General features: G+C 43.0%; 1 protein-coding gene across 1 annotated transcript in view; it reads right to left on the bottom strand.

The window, feature by feature from the left end:
* Positions 1-23,182, bottom strand: part of MYO16 (myosin XVI) — a 607,071-nt gene that overhangs the window by 58,682 nt on the left and 525,207 nt on the right. The window contains exon 35 of the mRNA XM_058438173.1: positions 10,601-11,707. Coding sequence (XP_058294156.1) covers positions 10,601-11,707 — 1,107 coding nt within the window. The remainder of the gene's footprint in view (positions 1-10,600; positions 11,708-23,182) is intronic.

The raw sequence follows: 23,182 nt of genomic DNA, 5'->3' as shown, positions 1-23,182 counted from the left end.
TGTTAAAGCCAATTTGACCCCCTCCAGCACGTCATCTCACCTGAGAGCTGAAGTTAAAGGAACGTAACGTCACCAAATGGATGTGACCTCAGCAAGTAACTTCACAGCTGTGAGCTTTGGTTTCCTTTTTAGTAACACGGAAAGGCCTGTATGGCGAAAGTTTTCACTCATTGCTTTGCCTAAGTCTTCGCATTTTCACTTACTTCTTCCCAGTTTATCCAGCTTTTCACATAAAAGGAAAATAGTAAAGCCAAAATCCAAACATACATATTTTTCAGGGACACACCCTGATGTACCAATTGTGCATATATCAGTTCTTCCTTGCTTTAAAATGGAGATTTCTTTTGAAGGGTTATGTTTGATTTTGAGCCAGAGTTTTCAGTATGAAGAAGCTCTTTGGTGGGCTTTTAGGACTTTGGGTAATGCACAAATTCTCAGGTGTCTCTCGCAGTCAGTGTTCTGCTGTAAATCAGTGCAAGTCTCGGATCTAGTTCATGTCTGACCTTGTTTGGGCTCTGCATAGTTTAGGACTTAGTCATTTGCATGGAGGAGATAAATGAATCATATTGTTTATTGTCATAATTAACATGTTATTAAATTTGCAAATGGCCACTAATTGCCCATGTACAGGGTCCAAGTATGAAAACTGAAGATTTCAAGGAGAAACCAGCGTGGAGTCGGTAAAGGCCTGAGAAGCTCTGCACAGAGTACACGGTGGACGACTGTGTTGATTCATGGAATGAAGCACGGAGTGAAATGATATTGAATATAGCTCACTCTCGATGGCGTGAAATTTTCTAGGCTAATCTGGGGATTAATCATAAAAATGACTCAAGTCAGGCATAAGGAGCCTAAACACTGGTAGGTAATTAGGAAATAGGTTTTTCTCTTCCAATACTCTTCAGGACAGAGAGAGCATGGCACCTGCCCAGTCTCTCTTTAGGACAATATTCCATGCACCATGTTGCTTCTAAGCATTTCTTCACAAAAGGAAGAAAACCCCAGGATATAGTATTATGTGGCAATAATGAGATGCAGATAGTCAGGAAGGTCTTTATTAACTTGCTTAAAGAGAGCTGCTGAGTGGCTTAGAGGATAAAGGGCTGGATTTCTCTTTAGGGCCCCCAGTGGGAGTTTAATTTGCAATCCAGTGTGGAGGCACAGTACACAATAGCTGCTTGCTTTAATGGATTGACAGTATGAAAAATATTTACTGGTTATGAAAGATAATCCACTTCTGAGAAGTCTGCCTTATTTTCAGAATTTCAGGTGCAATAGATCCTTTCCCCACTGACGGTGCATTATAGAGCATCCTGGTTGTAAAGGCTTCTTTGCTGCATTTGGCTAATCTAAAAAATGAAAACCTCTTTATGCTAGATACGTATCTCTGGTCTGACTGACACGCTAGCTGCTGCAGATTTACAGCTAGTATGTTAAGGTAATTTCTCAGGATAGTTCATGCAATTCAGAGGGTACCTTTTTGATCAGATTGATCTAAATATTTAATAGTCATAACCTTCTGCTTGGTTTTGCTCCTCGGTTTCAAAGAATAACAAAGTGGCATGACCTAGCGGGAACAGCATAGTCATGAGAGCAATGAGCTGTATATTCTCCCAACAAATATTTATTGAGGGGCTGTGAGTATAGCCCTGGCTTTATTCAGTCATGTTTCTCACTTTGCCATTACCGATGTCGGTTTCTACATTCACATAATTGAGAAAGGAATGGATTTTTGCCTGTTTAAAGAAAGTTGCTGTAGAGACAGACGATGAAGGCTTTTTGATTGTCTGTCTTTCCCCTGTTCCAATCATGGTCGCTATTGAGAATCACTGCTGATCATCTGTCTGTACAGTTCTTAGCATGGTTCCTGGTGCTAGGTGAGAGCCCACCACCTATTTAATTTCTGGTGGGTCTGGGGCAGGCATCTGACACCCCACGTATGAGGTTGAAGTCCACATCTCCAGCAAGTCATATGTGTCCTACAAAAAATATGCTGGGCCACTCTGCAAGTCAGTACAATTTCAGTGTGAATTTCTTTTCAGTAATTAGAAACTCAGTCCCAAGTAAAACTTTAAAGAGGTCAAGAAAAAGAGAAATGGAAAGTGAGGAGACAGGAGTTTTGGATGTGAGGAATAATCCTAGTCTATCACGTGTGCTGTGCATCCCTGGTACTGCAGAAGATACCTTATGGCAGGTGGGTAGAAAGGATTTTCCAGGAAAGCGGAGAAAAAGAGGAGGAGGAGGCGGCACGGGGCAGAGGAGGAACATGCTCTGTTTCAAAAGTGATGTCTGGTGGGACATTGACAATGGGCAAAACAGTTTTATCTGTCTGCCTCCCACATGTGTTCCTGGCAATGAGTTTGTGTTTAACTTCAGAGGGGAATTCCTTTCTCAAACAGAGACCTTGCATCATTATTTTAATTTTATTGTTTTCAGAGACTATGAAGGACATAATAGAAAGAATCCAGGGTTTGGAGAAAGGAGACGTGTTTGATTTCTGACTTTGAGACTGATTAGTTTTTGTGATTATGGGAAAATCACTTAATCCCTCAAAGTCTCTGATTGCTCATTAATAAATAGGGATGGTAACACCTGCTTCACCCGCCTCACTGAGACGCAAGGGTCCAGGGGGAGAAAGGAGACGTCAATGTGCTTGGTCAACAGGAGACAGCCACTTACAAATAGCTGTTTATACTACGACCAGGATGCCATTAACACGTCACAGTGTATATCTGAGTATTTCCCATTATACGTATGCACCTAGAAGCGCTGCTATGGTTTTTGTTCACTTTCTTCCTCTGGTTCTTTGCACTTTGTAGGAAAGATCCTAAGAGTTAATGCTGAATTCCTATGTGACAGAAGAGAAACAACGGAGATAATTCAGAGCCTTGTCATCAAGCTAACGAGGAGCTTCCAGGTACAAAGCTTATCCAGCTCTGATTCCATGCAAGGAAAGTCATTTTCTCCTCCTTCTTCCTCAAAATGCATGGCGATATTCTAAAGGAACCACACACCCTGAAGTTTCATGTCTCACCCCATATTCACCCATCAGCCTGCAGTGTCCATTACCCTGACTTCTGCACCTAGAGAGCTCCATCCACCCATCATCCGCTTCTAGCATTCCTCCTGCCCTTCTGCCACCTCTGGCTGCAAGGCCCTCAGATTCTCTCAGGCATTTACCTCCTTCTTCTGGCTGCAGAAAATGCCATGTGTGCACATCTCCTGCAGCGGCTCCTCACTTTTCCCACGTCACTGACATTTTGGGAGGATTCAATGAAGCTTATGAAGCCTCTGCCCAAACAAGTGGCATGTATACCACGGGGGCTCATGGGCCACTTGGAGCTCAACTATGAATCCATGAGTGGTTTATGGCCCTCAGGTTAGAAATTCTCTCCTCTTTGGAATTTCTTTCACTGAAAGTGGATGCACCTTCTGTCTCTTATATGGTCTGTGAGAGGGCAGAGGCAATGCCAGATTTGTTTATCAGTGTTTTGGATTTCCAGTAGCAATCCCTGTGCTTACATTAAGTACATGCTTATGGGATGACTGCAAGGGAATTAGCTCCACAAGTTAATGCAAGTCTGGTTTATAGGCCTCCTGCTTGCACAATTTCCCTGTATGAATTATTGGGCATTTATACAGAGAAAGTGCTGTAAGTTGTGAGAAAAATGTCACAAACATTCACGGCAAATCCTTAGGCATTAAAAATATATATTTCTAATTAATATAGGGAAAAAAGAGCTTTGTGCTCTTAACATAGATAAATTTGGTTACTGATACATTTATTAACATTGAAAGTTCATTTCGAAGTGTAGATGAACACAGTATTATTTCTACTAGACATTTAGGGGATTAAAAACAATGAAATATATAGCTGCAAGTCTCAGGCACAGGCTCTCTTGGCTACTGCAGAGAGGCAAAGAAATTAGAAAAAAAATCCTTTTGTTCCAAAGAGACATATTCTCTTCTTGTCAAGCCCAGGTTTATTAACATGGCAAAGGAAGAAACTTCACACAGCTCCTGCTTGCTTAATGTCCACTTAGTGATAAATGGAGGCCCCCCCTTCTCTGGGGATGTTAATCTAGTTTCCCCAAAGGACTTACTCGTTTGGAAAATGAGGAAAATTTTGCATTGATTTAAAATGGTTCTGGAATGCAGAGGAGCACCTCACTTTGTATGAGACAAGAATCCAGACAGTCACAGATCATCAGCAGAAGAGCACATCAGTAAACTATCTTCCACACTTTTTCTAATTTTTTATGAGCACTCCCGCCCCCAACTCCCCACACACAAATAAATCACCATGGGGAGAAATCATCAAGGGGAGTGAAAAAGATTTAACTGCTTCAGACAGGATAAAACACTACAAGACCTGCACATAGGCAAGAAGCCTAGGGGAAGCTAAGCTCTGCATCCCATTATGGGATGTCAAGATTTGCATAAGGCAGACTAATGTCTCATACTTCAGTCTCGTTTCAATGTGTCAGAGATTAAATGACGATAATGTTGGAACTTCTGTTTCAAACATCAGGAGCAGAGAATAGCAATTTGCAAACACCGTCCTGGAGCACATCCCAGGTTTCCATGAGTAATTCAGGGGCATTTGAGTCATTCTAAAGCATCCTGCGTCTTGTCGCTAAACAATGAATGGGTAACTGCACTTGATTTGGCATAGAAACATCTGAAACCCATACGATATTGACTTAGGATGCAATTGCGTGTCTTTGAATTTTGATCTTTCACAGTTAGTTCTACCCGATATAATATCTAGAATCTTTCTTTGTTGTTGTAGTAGAAGGGGCTGTCTGCAAGTGTTCCCTTGGAGAAATTTGCAGAGTTGCATTGCTTGGTGGAATGCTAGCCCAAGAATTATTTTATTTAGATCGTGAAAAATGATGCCCTGGCTTCGAGAATCAGGCTTTGGTCATGAATAGCAGCTTCATGCTTGTGAAGACTGAAATGGATTGATTGGTTTGAGTACTTATTAAAGTGCCTGAAGAATAAATGCTTTTTTCTTCCTAAAGAACATCTACGATAAAATATTTATAAATATTTAAATATATATTATTTAAACAGTTTGACATTGGTTTTCTTTTTTCTCTTCCTTTTTCTCTCTCTTTTTCTCTCTCTTTTTCTCTTTCTCTCTCTCTCTTTCTCTCTTTCTTTCTTTCTTGGCAGTGTATTGCTCTGTGGTCTAACCTGGAGTGTAGTGGAGCAACCACAGCCACTGTTGAGGCTACACCCTCCCAGGCTCAAGCGATCTGCCCAGCCTCAACCTCCCAGGCTCAAGCGATCTGCCCAGCCTCAGCCTCTCAAGTAGCTAGGACCACAGGCGCATGCCACCATGCCTGGCTATTTTGTCATTATTGTTTTTTTTTGTAGAGACAAGACCCGGTTAGCTACTTGGCCAGGGCTAGTCCTGAACACCTGGGCTCAAGTGATCCTCCCACCTCAGCCTCCCAAAGGGCTTGGATTATAGGCATGAACCACCATGGCTGGCTGATTTGACATTGGGATGCACTTAAAAATGATCCAGTGCCAGAGGAGGGGAATGGGCAGGAGTAGAGATGAAATAGGATGGGCCACAGAGAAAGTTCATTAATCTATTCTTTATACTTTTGTCTATGTTTGAAATTTTCCATAAGGAAAACTTGAAAAACAATTATTTTGTTAAACAAATGGCCCTATGGAATAAAAGTATATTGTAAAAAAATTGTTTATAAAATACTCTGACTCCAAACTCAAAATGTTCTTATTCAGAATATTTATGTAATCAAATAAAATATTTGAAATTAATAGTGACTTCCATTTAGCTTATGCGATCATTATTAAGTCAAAATGCCACAAGAGCTAGTTCTATCAAATAGATTTATATGTCAGACTGCTTTTCATAGGTAAATTTTACCTCAAACAACTATTTAATCGCCACCTACTATATGCAAAGAAATACTGTACATTACAGCTTTTTTGTTGACATCATTTTTAAGTACCTGTTTAAAACTTATAAGCTAAGTATGCACTGTATCAGAATGTAATAAAACTGAATTTTTAAAAAATATTTTGAGTCTGATTTTCGTTAATTCGGCCTGGCTGTCTTCCACTTTCTTCTCCAGATTTCTGAGATTTTTGTCAAGACCCTATCTTCCTGATCTTTTTCAGTGAGTGGAGAATAACATGCTCATGTGATTTCACTTTATTCTGGATAAACTCAACCAGACGCTGAGATGCCATTCAGAGCAATGGAGCACCCTAGTGGCCTAAAGGAGCCAAGGACTCTCATTCACCATTTGAATCGGGTCTCATAGTTTTTGAAACCAAGCAACTAGAAATAATTAGCATAATAATATTAGCCACATCATCACATGAGATGGAAAAAAATGTTGTGAATTAATGGGATCTTTATGTCCAGAATGGAATAGACAATTAAACATTTAGTCAATATTAATTTTAAGGGCCAAGTAGCCTAGACACTGTATCCCAGAATTATACCTACCCATAATCAGTATAAAGTTTGTCTGGCATTCTTGAGTTTATGGGACAATTCTCTTCAACTAAACTCTTATGACTATTACTGGTTGCCCCTCAGTGAACAAATATTAATTTTAAAAGACTTTTTTTTTTCTGTCTCTTTTCTCTTGCTATTTGAGCAGCACTGCATAGGTAGCTAGGGCAAGAGACTCTAGAGACAGAGGTACTGCACTCAAGTCATTCTCTGTCTGGCATGAGCACAGTAGCTTTGAGCAAGTAGATTAATCTCCCTGTGCCCCAGTTTTTCCACCTGTAAAATGGAGATAAGTGGAGCAGATGCCTTATAGTGTTGTGAGAATTAGATTATTCAGACAATGCCTGGCACACAGTAAGCACTACAATTCCTTGCTGCAAATGTTTCTTCTCAGACTGCAGTCACATTCATCATCAGCACAATCATATCTTTCCTATATGTGTGTCCACCACTCTTAGTATCTGCATGGCTTTGTATACTTCAAATTGCATATCCAAGAATCTATAGAAAATGAACTGGTTTGGGCAACATAGAATTTGTGAAATCCTACATATAAGGCTATGGAATAGTAATGGAGTAGAATTGCACAAGAAACAACCTTGCTTCCTATACACAACTCCACCGTACATTACAGCACATTATATTTCAACCAGAAATAACTAAAGTAGTGAATTACTGAGCGGTTTAATCTCGATGTCACTGTTTCAAACAGCCAAGGAGAATATTTTGAACCCTTCTGCAAAATTTGTGCAATAATTTTCCCCTATGAAAATTGAACAAAAAATGAACTTTAGTTAATTTAAGAACCCTGAAGGGTAAATTAGCCACATACTGTATTATTTGGTAAGAAAGCTATTTCACGGTGAAAATAAAAATGTCTTTAAGCATAAAGAAGGTAAAGTAAAAGATTTAAAACTTAAAAGAAATTCCAAAAAAGTCATTGAATTCATTCAGAAGAAAATGGATTACTGACCTCAGGATCAAACTATGTAAACTTTAATAGTCATATAAGCAGCCCCAGTGCTGAGCACCAGCACTGAATGCTTTTCCTTCCATAGCTTATGTTTAACCTCTCCGACATTCTAAAAGAATGGCCTGAACTATCCCATGAGAACATGACATCCAAACTTGTAAACTTATTTCCCTCATCACAGCCCATAAAGAATTATACACTTGGCCAGGCATGGTGGTTCACATCTGTAATCCCAGCACTTTGGGAGGCTGAGGCGGGCAGATCACCTGAGGTCAAGAGTTTGAGACTAGCCTGGCTAACATGGTGAAACCCCATCCCTACTAAAAATACAAAAATTAGCCGGGCAGCATGGTAGCGGGCGTTTGTAATTCCAGGTACTCGGGAGGCTGAGGCAGAACAATTGCTTGAACTTGGGAGGCAGAGGTTGCAGTGAGCCAAGATTGTGCCATTGCCCTCCAGCAAGAGCAAAACTCCATCAAAAAAAAATTATTATACACTTCTCAACTGTGTAGTTAGGATTGCCATAATCTGGTGTGCGGGGATGACCTGGTCTGGTATTGCTAAGTTTTCTATTACTACCGCAACTGTGCCAGCGGCCAAAGTTGCCAATTCATGTATTTTTTAGAAAGTCATAAGTGGCTCAATCCAATGTTTTCAAATGAAAAAGTATTTCAGAAAAGCCCACAATAAGAAAATAGATGTCTTATAATTATAGTTGAACTATGTTGTACTTGAGATTTTGATGTGTGTTCCCAAATACTGGTTAATACCACCACAGGGAAATATAATTAGCAAATTTACACACTGTGCCTGGAGGGCTCACTATAATTCTCACTATCCTCTGAGGAGTAGACTTTGGGATTTCCAAATGATGAGGTTTGTCTAGAAATTCATTAATTTCACTTCCTTGAATAGAGTCAAGAAGAATTCACCCTGTTCCATTCTCTAGTAAAATGAGGTTCATGAGGTTTTAATAAACTTTTAGTTCTAAAAGCAAATATTAATTTGTTCATTTAATGGTTTTCTCTTATCCATTTTGTTCCTTGGAATGAAACACGATTTGTGAAATTCAAACATTCTGCTATTTAGAAGTACAATTTCATTTATTAATGGCCTATAATTAAGAAGAATTTGTTAGCTAAACAAACAATTAGCTTATTTGTCTGAAGAATAAATAGGGAGAAGGTTATTCATTCATTGTTAAAGGTTCTGAGCCTTGACCTACTTTTCACTTGTTCAGATTGCTTTCTAGATGTTCTAGTTTTTGTACCTAAAGTAATTTCGCTAATCAAATGATGAATGCTTACACATTTATGTATTTTCTTTTGGTGAAGGAGCAGGTTAGTGCATGCATAAAATGTTACTACACTGTAGGTCAAAGTTTACTTCCAATCCTACCACTTAACCCTAAAGAAGATATTTAACCTCTCCACCGTGAAGTTTTCCAAGTATAAAATGAGAATGCCCACAGTTGCCATCTACCCTGTGTTACCAGTAGAGGGTCTTGACTGCAAGTTGTCCAGGTTCTTGGCGTTTTGAACAAAGAATTGGAAAAAACACCCAGCAAAGCAAAGAAAGAAGGAAGCAACGAAAGAATGAAAGCAGGGATTTAACGAAAACAAAAGTACACTCCACAGTGTGGGATTGGGCTGGGCAGCAGCTCAAGGGCCCAGATACAGAAATCTTCTGGGGTCCAAATACCCCCTAGAGGTTTCCCATTGGCCACTTCATGCTCACCTCATGTAAATAAAGTGGTGGCCTCCAATCAGAGGCTGAAGTGAAGTTAAAAGATCACACTCCTGTGCAAACATCTGATTGGTTGCAAAAAGCAATGGAACAGAGGCTAAGGTGAAGTTATAGAGTTGCATTTCTACACAAAGGAAGACTCTGCCTGCAGTAAGTCTGACCGGTTGCGGACAGCCAGTTTCCCATCTGTGGTGCAGAAAAGGTGGGGGTTTGCAGAGGGAGTAGCCTCGGGTCCTTTTGTTACTTAGACATGGAAAGTTACGGTTTTCCTTTCAATGTAGTTCTCGGGAGTCGACATGAAAGGGCCTTAGGTTCCTTGCCTCCAGACCCTATCCTCCTGCCTCACCTGGAGGGGAGTGGGGGATCCAGTGCCATCATGATGCAGGAGACTGGTTATAATTCTCCTTAAGGAGAAGATCCTTTTCATCAATGAACTTCTTCCCCAAAATACACACCATTGAGAAAACATTTTGGTTTTGTATACAAACCTTAACATGTCTTTTGGAAGATGAAGACATTCTTTGTGATTATTAAAGGAATCTGTGCAAAAGCAGTGCCTTTGGCACTGAGGTCGTGTCATCTGAAGGAAGAGCCATGTGGTTAGCCAGTTACAAAAGACTGGCAAAAAACGTCGTCATGAAAATCTTATTTTGCCAGCTACATTCTTCTACAGGGACACAAAATAAATGTTTTTTTAATGCAGGCAACAGCCTGTCATGGAGCGCACTTGAGTGGACTGATTTCCACCTGCAAAGCCCACTGTGGGCTGAGTCGCTGGATGAGAAAACACAGATAACGGGGCTGCGTTAGAGTGTTCCTTGGGTGGCATACGACCAGAAGAAAAGCAGTTCATCCCAAACAGCCCACAGCCGAGTGGCATTAAGCGCAGGGTAGTAACTGGATAGGGCAACATCCCAGACACCGCCAGGCAAAGCTAGATGGATGGCAAACTGCACACTCGGGGGTTAGCCGTGAACTGTACATCAAACGGAAATCGGCAATAGAAACTTACACAAAATACCACTTTCATGTTATAAGGAAAAAATATTTTTTTTTAAAAAAAAGAAATTAGTAGCTAACATTTAACCTTGTTCTGTCGAACATTTATCAAGTTATAATTTATTAAATCCAGTTGCGGTCTGTGTCTTTCTATATCACGAGCCTTTCCTATCATATTCTGCAACATGGAAATATTAATTCCTACCTATTTGGTCACAGTGGGTGTATACGATTTTTTTTAAAGCTGATATCTGCTCTGAACGACCACGGCCATCACCTGAAACTTTACTATTTCACATCTGTGCAGACACGGATGTACACAGGTGCACGCAAGCACAGCGTCCATGCAAAAGGAGTGGGGGGATGTCTGCTCCGCTTACCTTCGGCTTCCCTGATTTTTCTTCCCGCCGCTGATTTCCGAAGCACACTCCTACCCGAGTTGAAGAGGCTGGCGAGCTCGTCCAGGGGGCTGCTGAGAGGCCTGGAGCTGGGTGGGCTGTAGGGCGCGGGGGGCGAGGCACTGGAGCCGGCTTTCCTGGCGTCGGCCCTGGCGGCCTTCACGGGGGAATATGGGATCTTGGGGAAGGAGCTGCAGGTCCCGGCCCCGGGGGCAGAGTTTGGCTTTGGGTGGACCTTGGGCGCCTCTGCGCTCGGCCCCGCTTTCCCCGCGCTCACCGGGGCGGGCTCCGGCGGGAAGGCCAAGTGCGCGCAGGGCCTGAAGGGCGCGGGGGGCGGCCCGGGCGGGGGCGGGGGCGGCGTGGACGGCGGGGAGGCTCGGCCGGACCCGTTGAACAGCGCCAGGCTGGGGGACGCGGGCCTGTCGCCGTCGCCCTTCTGGCTCTTGGAGTACTGCGGGGACAGCGGGCTCGACCCCTCCGACTGCACGGGGTACTTGAGGTTGGTCTCCAGGACGGGCAGCTTCTTCACCTCCAGGGGTGTCAGGGGCGACTCGTCGGAGGCGGGGGAGCAGGTGACGGGGGTCGGGGGGAACACCAGCAGGGGCGGCCGGTGCGGCAGCAGGTTGGGGAAGGGCGGCGGGATGTCGCACGCGTCCCCGGGGGGCCCCGCCGCCTCGTCCTGCGGCGCGCGGTGGAGCAGGGGCGGCGATGCGCCGTGGAGCAGGAAGGAGCCCGCGCCCGGGCCGCCGTCGTCGGGCAGGCAGCACTTCATCTCCTCGTACACGGACTCCCCGGGGTCTGGGCTATCCGGCCTGGCCGCGTGCCCCAGCATCTCGATGTACACAGGTTCGCCGTCGTCCTCGTCGCCCGGGGGCGCGGCCGGGGGCAGCGCGCACTGCGGAGTCCCGGGGGTCAGAACGCGCGCTGCTGTCCCCGGGGCGCCCGCTGGCCTCGCGTCCCCCGGCCGGGATCCCGATATCTCCTCGTAGGAGCCGCTGAGCTTGGTGGTGGGGCTGCGCTTGGGCTTTCGAGGAGGAATCTTCTTCATGGTGCTGTAGTCGTCGCTGTGCGGTCTGGGCCGGGCCAGAGCTGCGGCAAGAAAGGACGTGGTCAGTGGGTGCCAGGCCAGGCCCACGGGTGCCCACCTCGCCCGGGGCTCGCCTCGGAGCCACTGCCCCCGCGCCCCGAGAATCCCAAGGGACCGGGCCTGCATATTCCTCCACCCACTCGGCTCCCTGGCTGAACCCGAACTCCCGAGACCACCCCCGAGAAAAGAGAGTTTTGATCTTGGAGGTGGAAGAAGACTCGCACCCTCTGAGGAGGGTGTCCAGTGGAACGTCAAGGGGTTCCAGTGAGGAAGGAGACAACCCCTTCTGCTGCTACCCACCCACCCCCCTTGCCTAGTTTATAAGACAGGAGAAAAAGGAGAAAGCAAAAAGTTAAAAAGTAACAAAAGTAAAATAAATAGCCAGACGACCTTGGTGCCACCACCCGGCCCTGGTGGTTAAAATAATAATAATAATAATAATAATAATAATAATAATAATAATAATAATAATAATATCAACCCCCAACCTAAACTACTTGTGTTATCTGTACATTCCAGACATTGTATGAAGAAGCATTGTAAAACTTCCTATTCTGTTAGCTGATCTATGTAGCCCCAGTCACGTTCCCCACCCTTGCTCTATCTATTACGACCCTTTTACGTAGACCCCTTAAACTTGTAAGCCCTTAAAAGGGCTAAGAATTTATTTTTTGGAGAGCTCAGCTCTTAAGACGCAAGTCTGTGGAAGCTCCGGGCCGAATAAAGCCACTTCCTTCTTTAGCCTGGTGTCTGAGGAGTTTTGTCTGTGGCTCGTCCTGCTACACTAGGATGTCAGCCACCCACAGAGGCCACGGAGGTGTGGTCCCTGGAGACGCAGTGGGGAAGGGACACTCAGGGATCAGGTGGTGGAACACACTTAGGTGTGGATTCTTAGTACCTAACAGGTGTGACATAAGGCATGGGTTGAACTGGTCTTTATGATTTGAAACCCAGGAGACCTGGCCAATTAACTATTAATAGTTAGTGGCATATGGAAGCTTACTGTCAGAAATGGGTAAGCGTGATTATTTAAATGATGTAAAATAGGCTGGGTGTGGTGGCTCACGCCTGTAATCCCAGCTCTTTGGGAAGCCTAGGTGGTCGGATCATGAGGTCAAGAGATAGGGACCATCCTGGCCAACATGGTGAAACCCTGTCTCTACCAAAAATACAAAAATTAGCAGGGAGTGGTGGCAGGCACCTGTAGTCCCAGCACTTCGGGAGGCTGAGGTGGGCAGATCACCTGAGGTCAGGAGTTTGAGACCAGCCTGGCCAACATGGTGAAACCCAATGTCTACTAAAAATACAAAAAATTAGCTGGGCGAGGTGGCACGCACCTGTAGTCCCAGCTACTTAGGAGGCTGAGGTAGGAGAATCGCTTGAACCCAGGAGGCGGAGGATGCAGTGAGCTGAGATCGCACCACTGCACTCCAGCCTGGTGACAGAGTGAGACTTGGTCTCAAATTAAAAAAATAAATTAAATTAAATTAATTAAATGAAATAAATGATGTAACATGGACAAAACAAAAACACTTGTGTGGATGGAGAGACTTTAAAAAAGGTCTTTGTTCAAATGTCAGGGAGGACAGGTTTTACAATCAGTACATTTCAATCCTTAACAAAAACACATACTTAACAGGGAAACCAAGAGAATAACATTTCCCTAAGAACTTTTCAAGGGGAAACTTCTGAAGTTGAAAAAAGAAGCCATACTCAGAAAAACAAATAAGCATAACATTATTACAAGAATGAATTTCAAAAGAGATGGAATGAAACTACTTAAATATAAGTTTAAACCAATTATTACAAATTAAGTCAAAAAAGAAATTCCACAAGACTTCTTTTTCTAATGCTTTTACTGTAAATTATAATAATGTTTTATTAAATAAATATAATTTCTCTGATAACAGAGATGTTAATTTTGGAAAAATTACCTTGAGTCTTAGAAATACCCAAACTCCCAAATCTCCAATAATTTTACTAATTTGGTATTTTCTGTATCTGTAGGAATTCTTGATAGAGGCACATCTGCCTTTGTTGAGTTCTTGAGTTATTTAACTGAGGCAGCTGTATTCTTCCCTCTCTATGACTGCACATTTTGACATCAGTCTCTGTCCCCAGTTTCTGGGAGACAATGAAGTCTAATGGTTAAAATTAAAGCTTTGGAATCAGAGGGACCTGGGTTCAAATCTCAGCATGACCTTTTATTCATTCATTCAGTCATATGCATTCAACCAGTATTTACTGAGATAAATTCATAAATAAAGAGAAGTTCCCTGCCCTCTTCTACTCTAGTGGAAACAGTCATACAACAACAAAAAAGGAAATACACCAAATGAGTGAGTTCTACAGTATGTTAGAATGTGATACAGGCCTTGAAGATGAGAACCAACAGGCCAGGCTGAGGGTCACAGAACTGTGTGTGTTTGTGCTGGGGTTGGTGGGGCAGGGTTGTAATTTTAGAAGAGCTGCTGGGCAAAGCTCTCTGAGCTTCAGGGTTGTCATGCATAAAATGGTGATATGAATAAAGGAATAAAATAGATATTGTAGGGAAAGTGCTTCGCTCAGTTCTCGACACACTGTTACCAGAAAACAACGGGAATCATTCAAATGGGAATGGAAAAGAACAACGGTAATTTTTGAACTCAATGGACATCTTTCTAAGTCAGTATTACACAGGGTTCCCCAAAGCAGCCAACTTTTAAGAATAGAAAGTACCCAAAGTGTGCAGTTCTCTAATTAATAAGCATTATTCCAGTGACTTTCAATGGGCTAAAACATAGCAGCCCCTGAGCTTCTAGAAAGTGAATGAAGCAACCCAATTTTTAACCTTAAGATTACAGAGTTGCTCTGAAGATAGGAATAATTTAAAGGATTTGTGAGAGACTGTATTTTCCAAAGCTGGCTTCAATAATATTTTCAGCACCACATGCTCTTCCAGAACCTGGAATCTGGGAGGGTCTCTGTGTCTGCCCCAGTGAATACAATGGATGATAATGTCGCCTGCTTTCTAGGGCTGGGACAATGACAATGCAGCCTCTGCCTGGCCCCTCCTTCCCTTGGACACATGTCTAGGGAGCCCTGACTTCCACTTCAGGTCTGTATACCTTGAAGCAGTCACGCTGTGGGAACTGTAGAGAGGCTACGTGGAGGTGAGGGAGAGCTAGAGGACTCCTATGTGCTCCAGCCCTCAGCTGTCTGGTTTCCCATCCCAGACACCAGACATGTAATTAACTATGACTTCCAGTGATCACAGCCACAGCCACTATCTGACTGCAGCGATGAGAGAGGCTCCTTGAGAACTGCTCGGCAGAGCCCAGCGAAATACTAGAACCATGAGAGATATAATGACCTTTTTTTTTGGTGTCTTAAGTTACTAAGTTGGAGAGGTTTGTTACATAACAATAGACAACTCATAAAAACATTGGTACCTGGAAGTGGACTGCTGCTGTACAAACAAAAACAAAAACAAAAAAACCTTAAACTCATTGAAGTTGCTTTGGGACATGGGAGGAGCTTTGAAGGGACAATCAGGGAAGCGTGGTGGCCTCAAGAAAGCTCTTGATGAGGCCTAAAGAACAGTGAGGAAGATGCTGGAAGCTGAAGGGAACAGAACACTTCAGCCACAGTACAAAGTTTAGCAATACTATCTCACCTGCAGTCATGTGGAAAATAGAAAACAGAAAATGAACAGGGTGATGTAGCTAAGGAGATTTCCAGGCAGTGTTAAAGTTGCCTCCTGGATTCTTCTAGCTGCCTAGAGTAAATCATGAGGATACAGAGATAAAGTAAAGAAAGAACTGTTCACTATAAAGGAACAAGAACCTTCTGAGTTTAAAAATAAAATGGTTCTCACTGCCAGGCTCTTCAGATGACAAATAATTTGAATGTTAAGAAATGACTTCCAGCCAGGACCAGTGACTCATGCCTGTAATCTCATCACTTCGGGAGGCCGAGGCGGGCAGATCACAAGGTCAGGAGTTCAAGACCAGCCTTTCAACAATATGTTGACAACTGTCTCTACTAAAAATACACAAATTAGCCGGGTATGGTGGCACATGCCTGTGGTCTCAGCTACTTGGGAGGCTGAGGCAAGAGAATCACTTGATCCTGGGAGGTGGAGGTTGCAGAGAACCAAGATTGCGCCACTGCATTCCAGCCTGGGCAACAGGGTGAGACTCTATCTCAAAAACAAAAAAGGAAGGAAGGAAGGAAGGAAGGAAGGAAGGAAGGAAGGAGAAAGAAAGAAAAGAAATGACTTCCAAGCAGAAATAAAATTCAGGGAATTTTCAGAAAAACATGATCTAAAGATGAAGTCAACACACACTTATGAGACCCTTCATGAAGTACACAGAAAAATTCAAGGAAGGGCTTCATAGGTCTTTTCAAGGAAGCAAAACCGCAGGTCTTCTAAGAATATCAAGGACATTGACCCACGGAAATACTCAGTGAGCTTCCAGATAGAGAAGAGATTATCTCAAAAAGATTTGTGGGTGTGGCTTTTGACAGTGAGGTGGATTATGAATTGATTCACAAGAAAGTCACAAAGCTTTTAAATGAATTGTATCCGTTTACACTGAAAGGAGCAGCGTGAACACAAAAATGAAGAAACTTTGGTCTCTCAAAATTTTGGCCAGGTGCAATGTGAGCCTGCAGTCCCAACTACTCCAGAAGCTGAGCAAGAGAATCACTTCAGGCTAGGAGCTCAAGGCTGCAGTGCGCTATGCTCATATCTGTGAATAGCCACTGCACTCAGCTTGGACAACATAGAAAGACCTCACCTCTAAACATCAGCAACAACACAACCCTGATAAGGAAGAAGCAGGCTGAAAAAACTACCAGCCCCAAACATAAGTCACCTCTTGTGGATTGGGAATCATTAGTCATAAAGTGGGGAACCAAGATTCCAGAACATAGACCTAAGAGCTACGGAAAATTATTTCCAGCCTGGGAACCGAACTAAATCCTCATGAAGGCATAAGCAACATGCATCCAGCTCTTGTTCACAACTGCTACCCACCAATGACCACTGTGTGTCACTTGATCTTCCTCCCGTGTCTGAGCAGAAGCATGCACCACAGTTATTCTCTACCTGTCCCTCTGGTGCATTTTGGTTGCGTGGGGGATCAGGCAACTTGTCTTTTTAGGCCACAAGTCCTCAGATGGAAGAGGACATACTTGAGGTGCTGTCTCTCTCAGGAATCGTACCAGAGGCACCTGTAGATGTGGATCTGGTTTAGACGATGCGATCTGGCCCTTGAACCTGAGCCAGATGGGATAATGAAGGAGGCTTTGGGGAGTCTGGGGGAGGGGTGAGTATAGTTTGTATGACAGAGAGGTACAAATTGTTTTGTCCAGAGGGTGGACTGATACAGATGGTACTTTGCAACACCTTGGCCACCACAGTATATCCTTTCCAGAGGTAGAATCTGTTTCTCCTTTCCTAAACCTGGCTCGGTGTTTGGGACTGAGGTGATGGAAGGAATGTGGCAGAAGGGAGTTTGCTCACCTCCCAAAGCTGGCTCCCTCAAAGCGATGCTGCATCTACTGCTTTCTCTCTCCCAAAGCACATGCCCCTGAAGCACTGACTCTCCCTGTAAGAAGTTGGATACCCTGAAGCTGTCATGCTGCCCAAGCAATGCAGAGAGACCACATAGACAGAGAGAGACACCCAAGGAGTCACACTCCTCAGACGGCTGAGGCAGCAGACATGCCCGTGACGGGCTTTCAGATGATTCCAGCCACCTTGCTGCGTGAAGGACCGCGAATGACAACTGCTCCAGTGATCTCTGTTGACACCCAGAGCCTGAGAGGGATAGTAAAACAATCACTACTTTATGTAAACCTGTAAGTTCTGGGTGGGTTGTTATGCAACAACACATAACTGGTATAGTATTCCCTCAAAGTTTGCTTCAGATGTGGTGAAGAGCATTTTTGCATTAAACAGTTATAAATAAAAGTAGCATGTTTGTTAGGAGGCTGTTGAGAACCTGACTCAAGGGTCCAAAGCTTGCCTATGTGACACAGGACAAGTTACACCATTGATCAGTGACTTAATGCCCTTCTCTACATAGGGTCATGATGACAGTCCTACTAGGTAGGGCTGTTCTACAGATGAAAGATACTTCGCTTAATGCCTGCACATGATAAACATCACTAAGTATCCATCATGATCGACATTATCACCACTACACAACCAGAAACTTACTGTGAGAGATAGAACTGTTCCTTAAAGTGTGGTCTGGGGTTCAGTAACATCAGATCACTAGAGTGCATTATCCTGTTCTACTCCTCAACAATTAAAATGGAACCTCTGGGGATCAGAACTGGAAATATTCATTCTTTATAAACTGAAATTAGAAAACCACAGTTAACAAATTAAAGTCTAATTTGGTTTGTGGCTACTTCTGGGTGTGTGTGCATGTGTACACGTGCTAAAAGTTCATTTGCAAATACTGGTTAGAGGGTTATTAAAAATGAATTTACACCAAGAGTTTTCTTATTTTTTTGTTCTAATATTGATGCATAAAATGTTTGCAACTACTTGATAAAGTCAATGAAATGGAGTAGGGAAGACAGTCCATGATCACAGAATACTTTTAGGGCAGGTTCTGGGATCCTAACAGGAGCTTAGGAATTAGACTACATTCTGAAGCCATCTCATTACATCATAAAGTTGCCTCTTATCTGAACTGCTGCAGAATGATACAGACATGTGTGTCACGTTAGGAGATCAACATTTTCTCCTATAAAATATTTTCCATTTGGTATTTTTGCTAAGGCATGTCGGTGACTTTTAAGTCATCTTCTGTGCATGAGTTATTTGGCCCCATTCTCACAAGAACAAAATACCTGCATAGTTAATCTATGAGAAAAAGGAGGAATGAGATGCTTGTTCATCCAAAATAAAGTGTCTGCGTGTGTAACTCTCCTCCATTTTCCAACACTTCTAGTGTGACTGTGCTTAGTTTCAGAGCAAAAGCAAACGTAGCACAGAGCACAGGACCTAGGACAAAAAAGATGCTTAATTAAGTGCCTGCTAGCTGACTGCTCAGGCTGCACACATGAGTGGATGTAGGATGGATTTACAACCAGCTGCAAAATGGACAGAAAGGACTTCTACTGAGCTGTCATATATCTCACCCTTGTTATAACTTTTATTTCCAGATGGGAGGAGCAGTTCAGGCAATACCATTGCCTTCCATGCCCCCATCTTTACCCTCTCGACTGCACTACTGCCCTCGATGCTGTTGGCACGCCCTTCCCGAGCCTTTCGCAGTTTCCACGGACGGCAAGGCACTCTGTGGCCCAGTGTGCACCCATCACGTCCTCACTGCTGTGGTTGTGCTTCCTCTGTAATTTGTTTGACCACTTATCTCTCCCACTGGTCTGTCAGATCCTTGGGGAGAAGCCAGGCTCATGGAAGACACTTAATTACTATTTGTTGGATGTACAACTGCGTCATAGGTGGTGAACGGTGCAATTGTGTTCTGTTATTCCCAGTAACACATTTCTCAGAAGAGCATTCACAGAAGACCTAATTTCTGTCCATTTTCAGGCAATAGAAAACAAATTTTTTTTTTTTTTTTTTTTTTTAAGAGGGAGTCTCGCTCTTTTGCCCAGGCCGGAGTGCAGTGGTGCTATCACGGCTCATTACAAGCTCCGCCTCCTGGGTTCACACCATTCTCCTGCCTCAGCCTCCCGAGTAGCTGGGACTACAGGTGCCCGCCACCGTGCCTGGCTAATGTTTTGTATTTTTTTAGTAGAGACGGGGTTTCACTGTGTTAGCCAGGACGGTCTCGATCTCCTGACCTCGTGATCTGCCCGCCTCGGCCTCCCAAAGTGCTGGGATTACAGGCGTGAGCCACCGTGCCTGGGGAAAACAAAGTTTTTCTAAAGGGCTTCTGTTAAAAATATGCAGACAAATCCAGCCTTGACACATTTCAAGGGTATTTCTCAAACCTTGCCAAACTGTGCTCCCTCTGATATACTGATAGGAAGCCATTTCTCTTTTAATGAAGAGAGTGTAGAGAAATAGATTTCTGTAACATGTATTCACTTGGTAAGTATTTGATGAGTGCTTACTATGTGACACATGTTGTTCTAGAATGAAGACAGAAACAAGAGAGTAAAGAAAAGACATAAACTTATTTCCAAATTAAGCCACAGAGCTGAGCCATCATTGTGTCTACACATGTAAACTGCATTTTGTGGAGAATGGAGTTGTACAGCAATTTTTGAAAAAACAATTATGGGTTCATTAAGGTATGATTCCCAAGGAGGGGACAGCTGGAGTCTGAAGAGGGGGTGAGTGTGGAAGCGTCAACATAGAACGGTGAACAGTGAGGACTAGAGCTGCCTGAGAAAAGCTTGCTTCTGCAATTTCACCTTGAGCAACTGTCACTCCAAGCCAGGCACAGCACCACTGACATCACGACTTAATTGCAAGTCCCACATTTTAGGATTTAGTGTCCATTTCACAGATGAGGAAACTGACTGTCAGAGGCTTCATCAACAACAAAGTTATACGCATGTAACTTTGCTGAGCACTTGCTACGTCCTGGGCAATGAGGCTTCACAGTCCTTTGCTTCTTAACTCCCCAGAAATAGCCCTTGCCATGTTTCTGCTGTTGCTGCTACTTGATATACATGGGCTTGGAAAGACTGAGTCACTTCTTCAAAGTCACACGCATGAAATGCAGGCTTAAATTTAACTTCAGTCAGGAGACAATTCGAGAGAATGTTAACTGTCCTTGGGAGAAAGGCTGCACCCGGTGTGTGAGGAATGAACTCTGCAGAACAGCACTCCAGCTGGGAGGCCCCAGCCAAGAGGAAGTGAAAACGAGGCCCTGTCTTTCCTTTCCTAGCCACTATTTGCAAAGAGCAACTGCAGCCTTTTATTCAATGGCAAAAACCACAATTCCTTTTGCACCGACCTAACAAAAACGTGATACTTTTAAAAAGTTGTCTCACCAACATGGCACATGCATACATATGTAACAAACCTGCACGTTGTGCACATGTACCCTAAAACTTAAAGTATAATAAAAAAAAAAGTTGTCTCTAGCTTACTGATAGTTTGCAAAGAAGTGTTAACATTTATTGGCCTGCAAAATTGTTTCACGCTTTTGAGGCACAAAGGAAATGAGAAAACATTGCTCTCTATACTGTTTTCCTTCACCACAACCATTTTTACTGGGTGAAGACCTACCAGGAAAGACATGTGCTAATAAGAACAAGAATAAATACAAAGACAACTTTGAAGTGACCTTGGTGCTGGTCACCCCACAATCCTTGGCCCTTGGTCTCCAATCAGATCTCCTTTCACTCTATAACCATCTGAATTGATTTGCAGCTTTCTTTGTAAAGGAAAAGAACTTGAACTTGATTTTTTAACATGCCAAAAAGGATGGCTCATGTGCAAAACCAACTTCAGCTGTAGTCCTCGATCCTGTGAAACCAAGGTTCACCAAGCATTTTAGAATAGTGATCAAATTTTCTTCCTATCTTTTGACAGAAAGGAGAATAATTTTGTGACATGTTACTAGGTGCAAAAAATTCAGTATCACCGCTTGGTAGACACAAAAGGATTTAGAATCAGGGTGGTCTAAGAGAAGCTTCTGTGACGATGGAAAAATTCTACACCTGTGGCTACTGAGTACTTGGAAAGTGACTGATGATGGAGGAATGAAATTTAAAATTGTATTTAATTTTATTTACTCTAAACTTAATTGGCCACATGTGCCCAGTGGCTACTGCATTGAACAACAAAGACTTAGATTATACTCGGATTGTGTTGGACTGAGGGAGATATCTTAACATGCTAGGATCAATTTCATCACTGTCCTAATTCAACCACCTTCAGCTCCTGACATAATGGCACAGAAGGGACCAGAACCCTGTCTGACAGCTGGCTTATCGTGTGTGGGTGGAGCTACCTTTGAGATCATGGATTAGAAACTCAGACCACTGGCAGACTAAGTGGCTAAGCTCCTGCGCTGGCCCTCTCTGACTCCCTAATGCTGTAAAAACTAATCAGCAAGCATGCTCAAGCAGATTAAGCTGGTTAATTGTCTTATTCTTAAAAATATGCAGTATTGAGAGCGCATGCCAGAATGCAGAAATACATCTCTAGTTGCAGGAGATCAAAGACTTTCTTTTTGCGGTGGTGGTTGTAAAGTAACCAGCACGAAGAATTATGTATTGTAAGAAAGAACAGATAATGTAGATGGTAAAAAGGAAACAATGTATACACTTGCCCTTTGACAAGCTTCTGAAAGGTCTGCTCACTAGGGTGGGACACAGTGGACCAAATGCATCTCTAAGTACCTTATAGTCACATATGAGACAAAATTAGGATCCAAGAAACTAAATTTTACATAAATATCTTGCATGCCTAATGCTATCACATGATGTATTTTGATAGCACGTAATAAGGAATTTAAGAGTTATGACAGCTGTCTTCTTTATGAATCTTTTTTGGGGTCACTTTGCTTTCATATTATGTGTGTGTAGATATATATATATGTGTGTATATATATACATGTGTGTATGTATATATATATCTCCTATGGTTCCTAACTTTTATTTTAATTGACTTTTTTTTTTTTTTTTTTTGCTGCCCATAGGAGAGAGCTCTGGGGTCAGCTTCTTCCTCACTATTTGATCTCCCTTCATAACATGTGACAAAGTGGTCCCCTCATTACTCCAGGGCAGTGGTGTTTTAAGGTGCACACAAACCTTTAGCTGTTCCTAGATGTTACAAGGTATTCTGAAGCCTATTTATGCAACTTTCTAGAGCCTGTTTGCAGGGTTCAAGCTTGGATGGGGCTCCATTCTGTATTTGCTGCAATTTTCCATCACATTTCATTACTGTTTTTTCAATGTCTGATACTATCTGGAGTCTTGATTTCCCACCCTCTCTATCTCATCGGTCTTCGCATTTTAGATACCATCTTCCTCACTCAAGCTGCCAAAAATCTTTCTTGTTATTCTAATCACATCTTTTTGAGATATGGGCCGCAAATCTAACATGGAGGCCTGAAAGTAGGAACAGCGGCAATGGGACACTCCCCGCTTTCTCAGAGAGGGTGCTGGTGGCTCCCTCAGATCCTGGGCTTCTCCTGGTCTATGTGGCACCGGGGGAGAATGCCTCATATCTTTGGAGGTCCTGTTCTCATTTATATCTAAGCCCACATCAATGTCCTCTTTGAAGACTTTCCTATGGATGATCTCATCTAATGTCATTTTACAGATTTTCTTGTCGTCCTTATCACCCGGACTCTAAGGACACACATTTGGACTCTCCTCCCCAAAGTCTTAGGAATTTCTCCTCTACTTTGATCTAAGCATTGTTGAAACATGGCTCATATACTAAGACAGTCACTTTTTGTAAGTAAAAAATATCCTAAAGGTCTATTCTTTCTTAATGCCACTAATAAAAAACACTTTGAAGAGTGTACAGCATGGTGACAATA

This window comes from Hylobates moloch, unplaced genomic scaffold (assembly GCF_009828535.3).
Source record: "Hylobates moloch isolate HMO894 unplaced genomic scaffold, HMol_V3 SCAFFOLD_4, whole genome shotgun sequence".
Lineage (NCBI taxonomy): Eukaryota > Metazoa > Chordata > Mammalia > Primates > Hylobatidae > Hylobates > Hylobates moloch.
The sequence above is the reverse complement of the archived record's forward strand: the minus strand, read 5'-3'. Positions and strand labels throughout refer to the sequence as shown.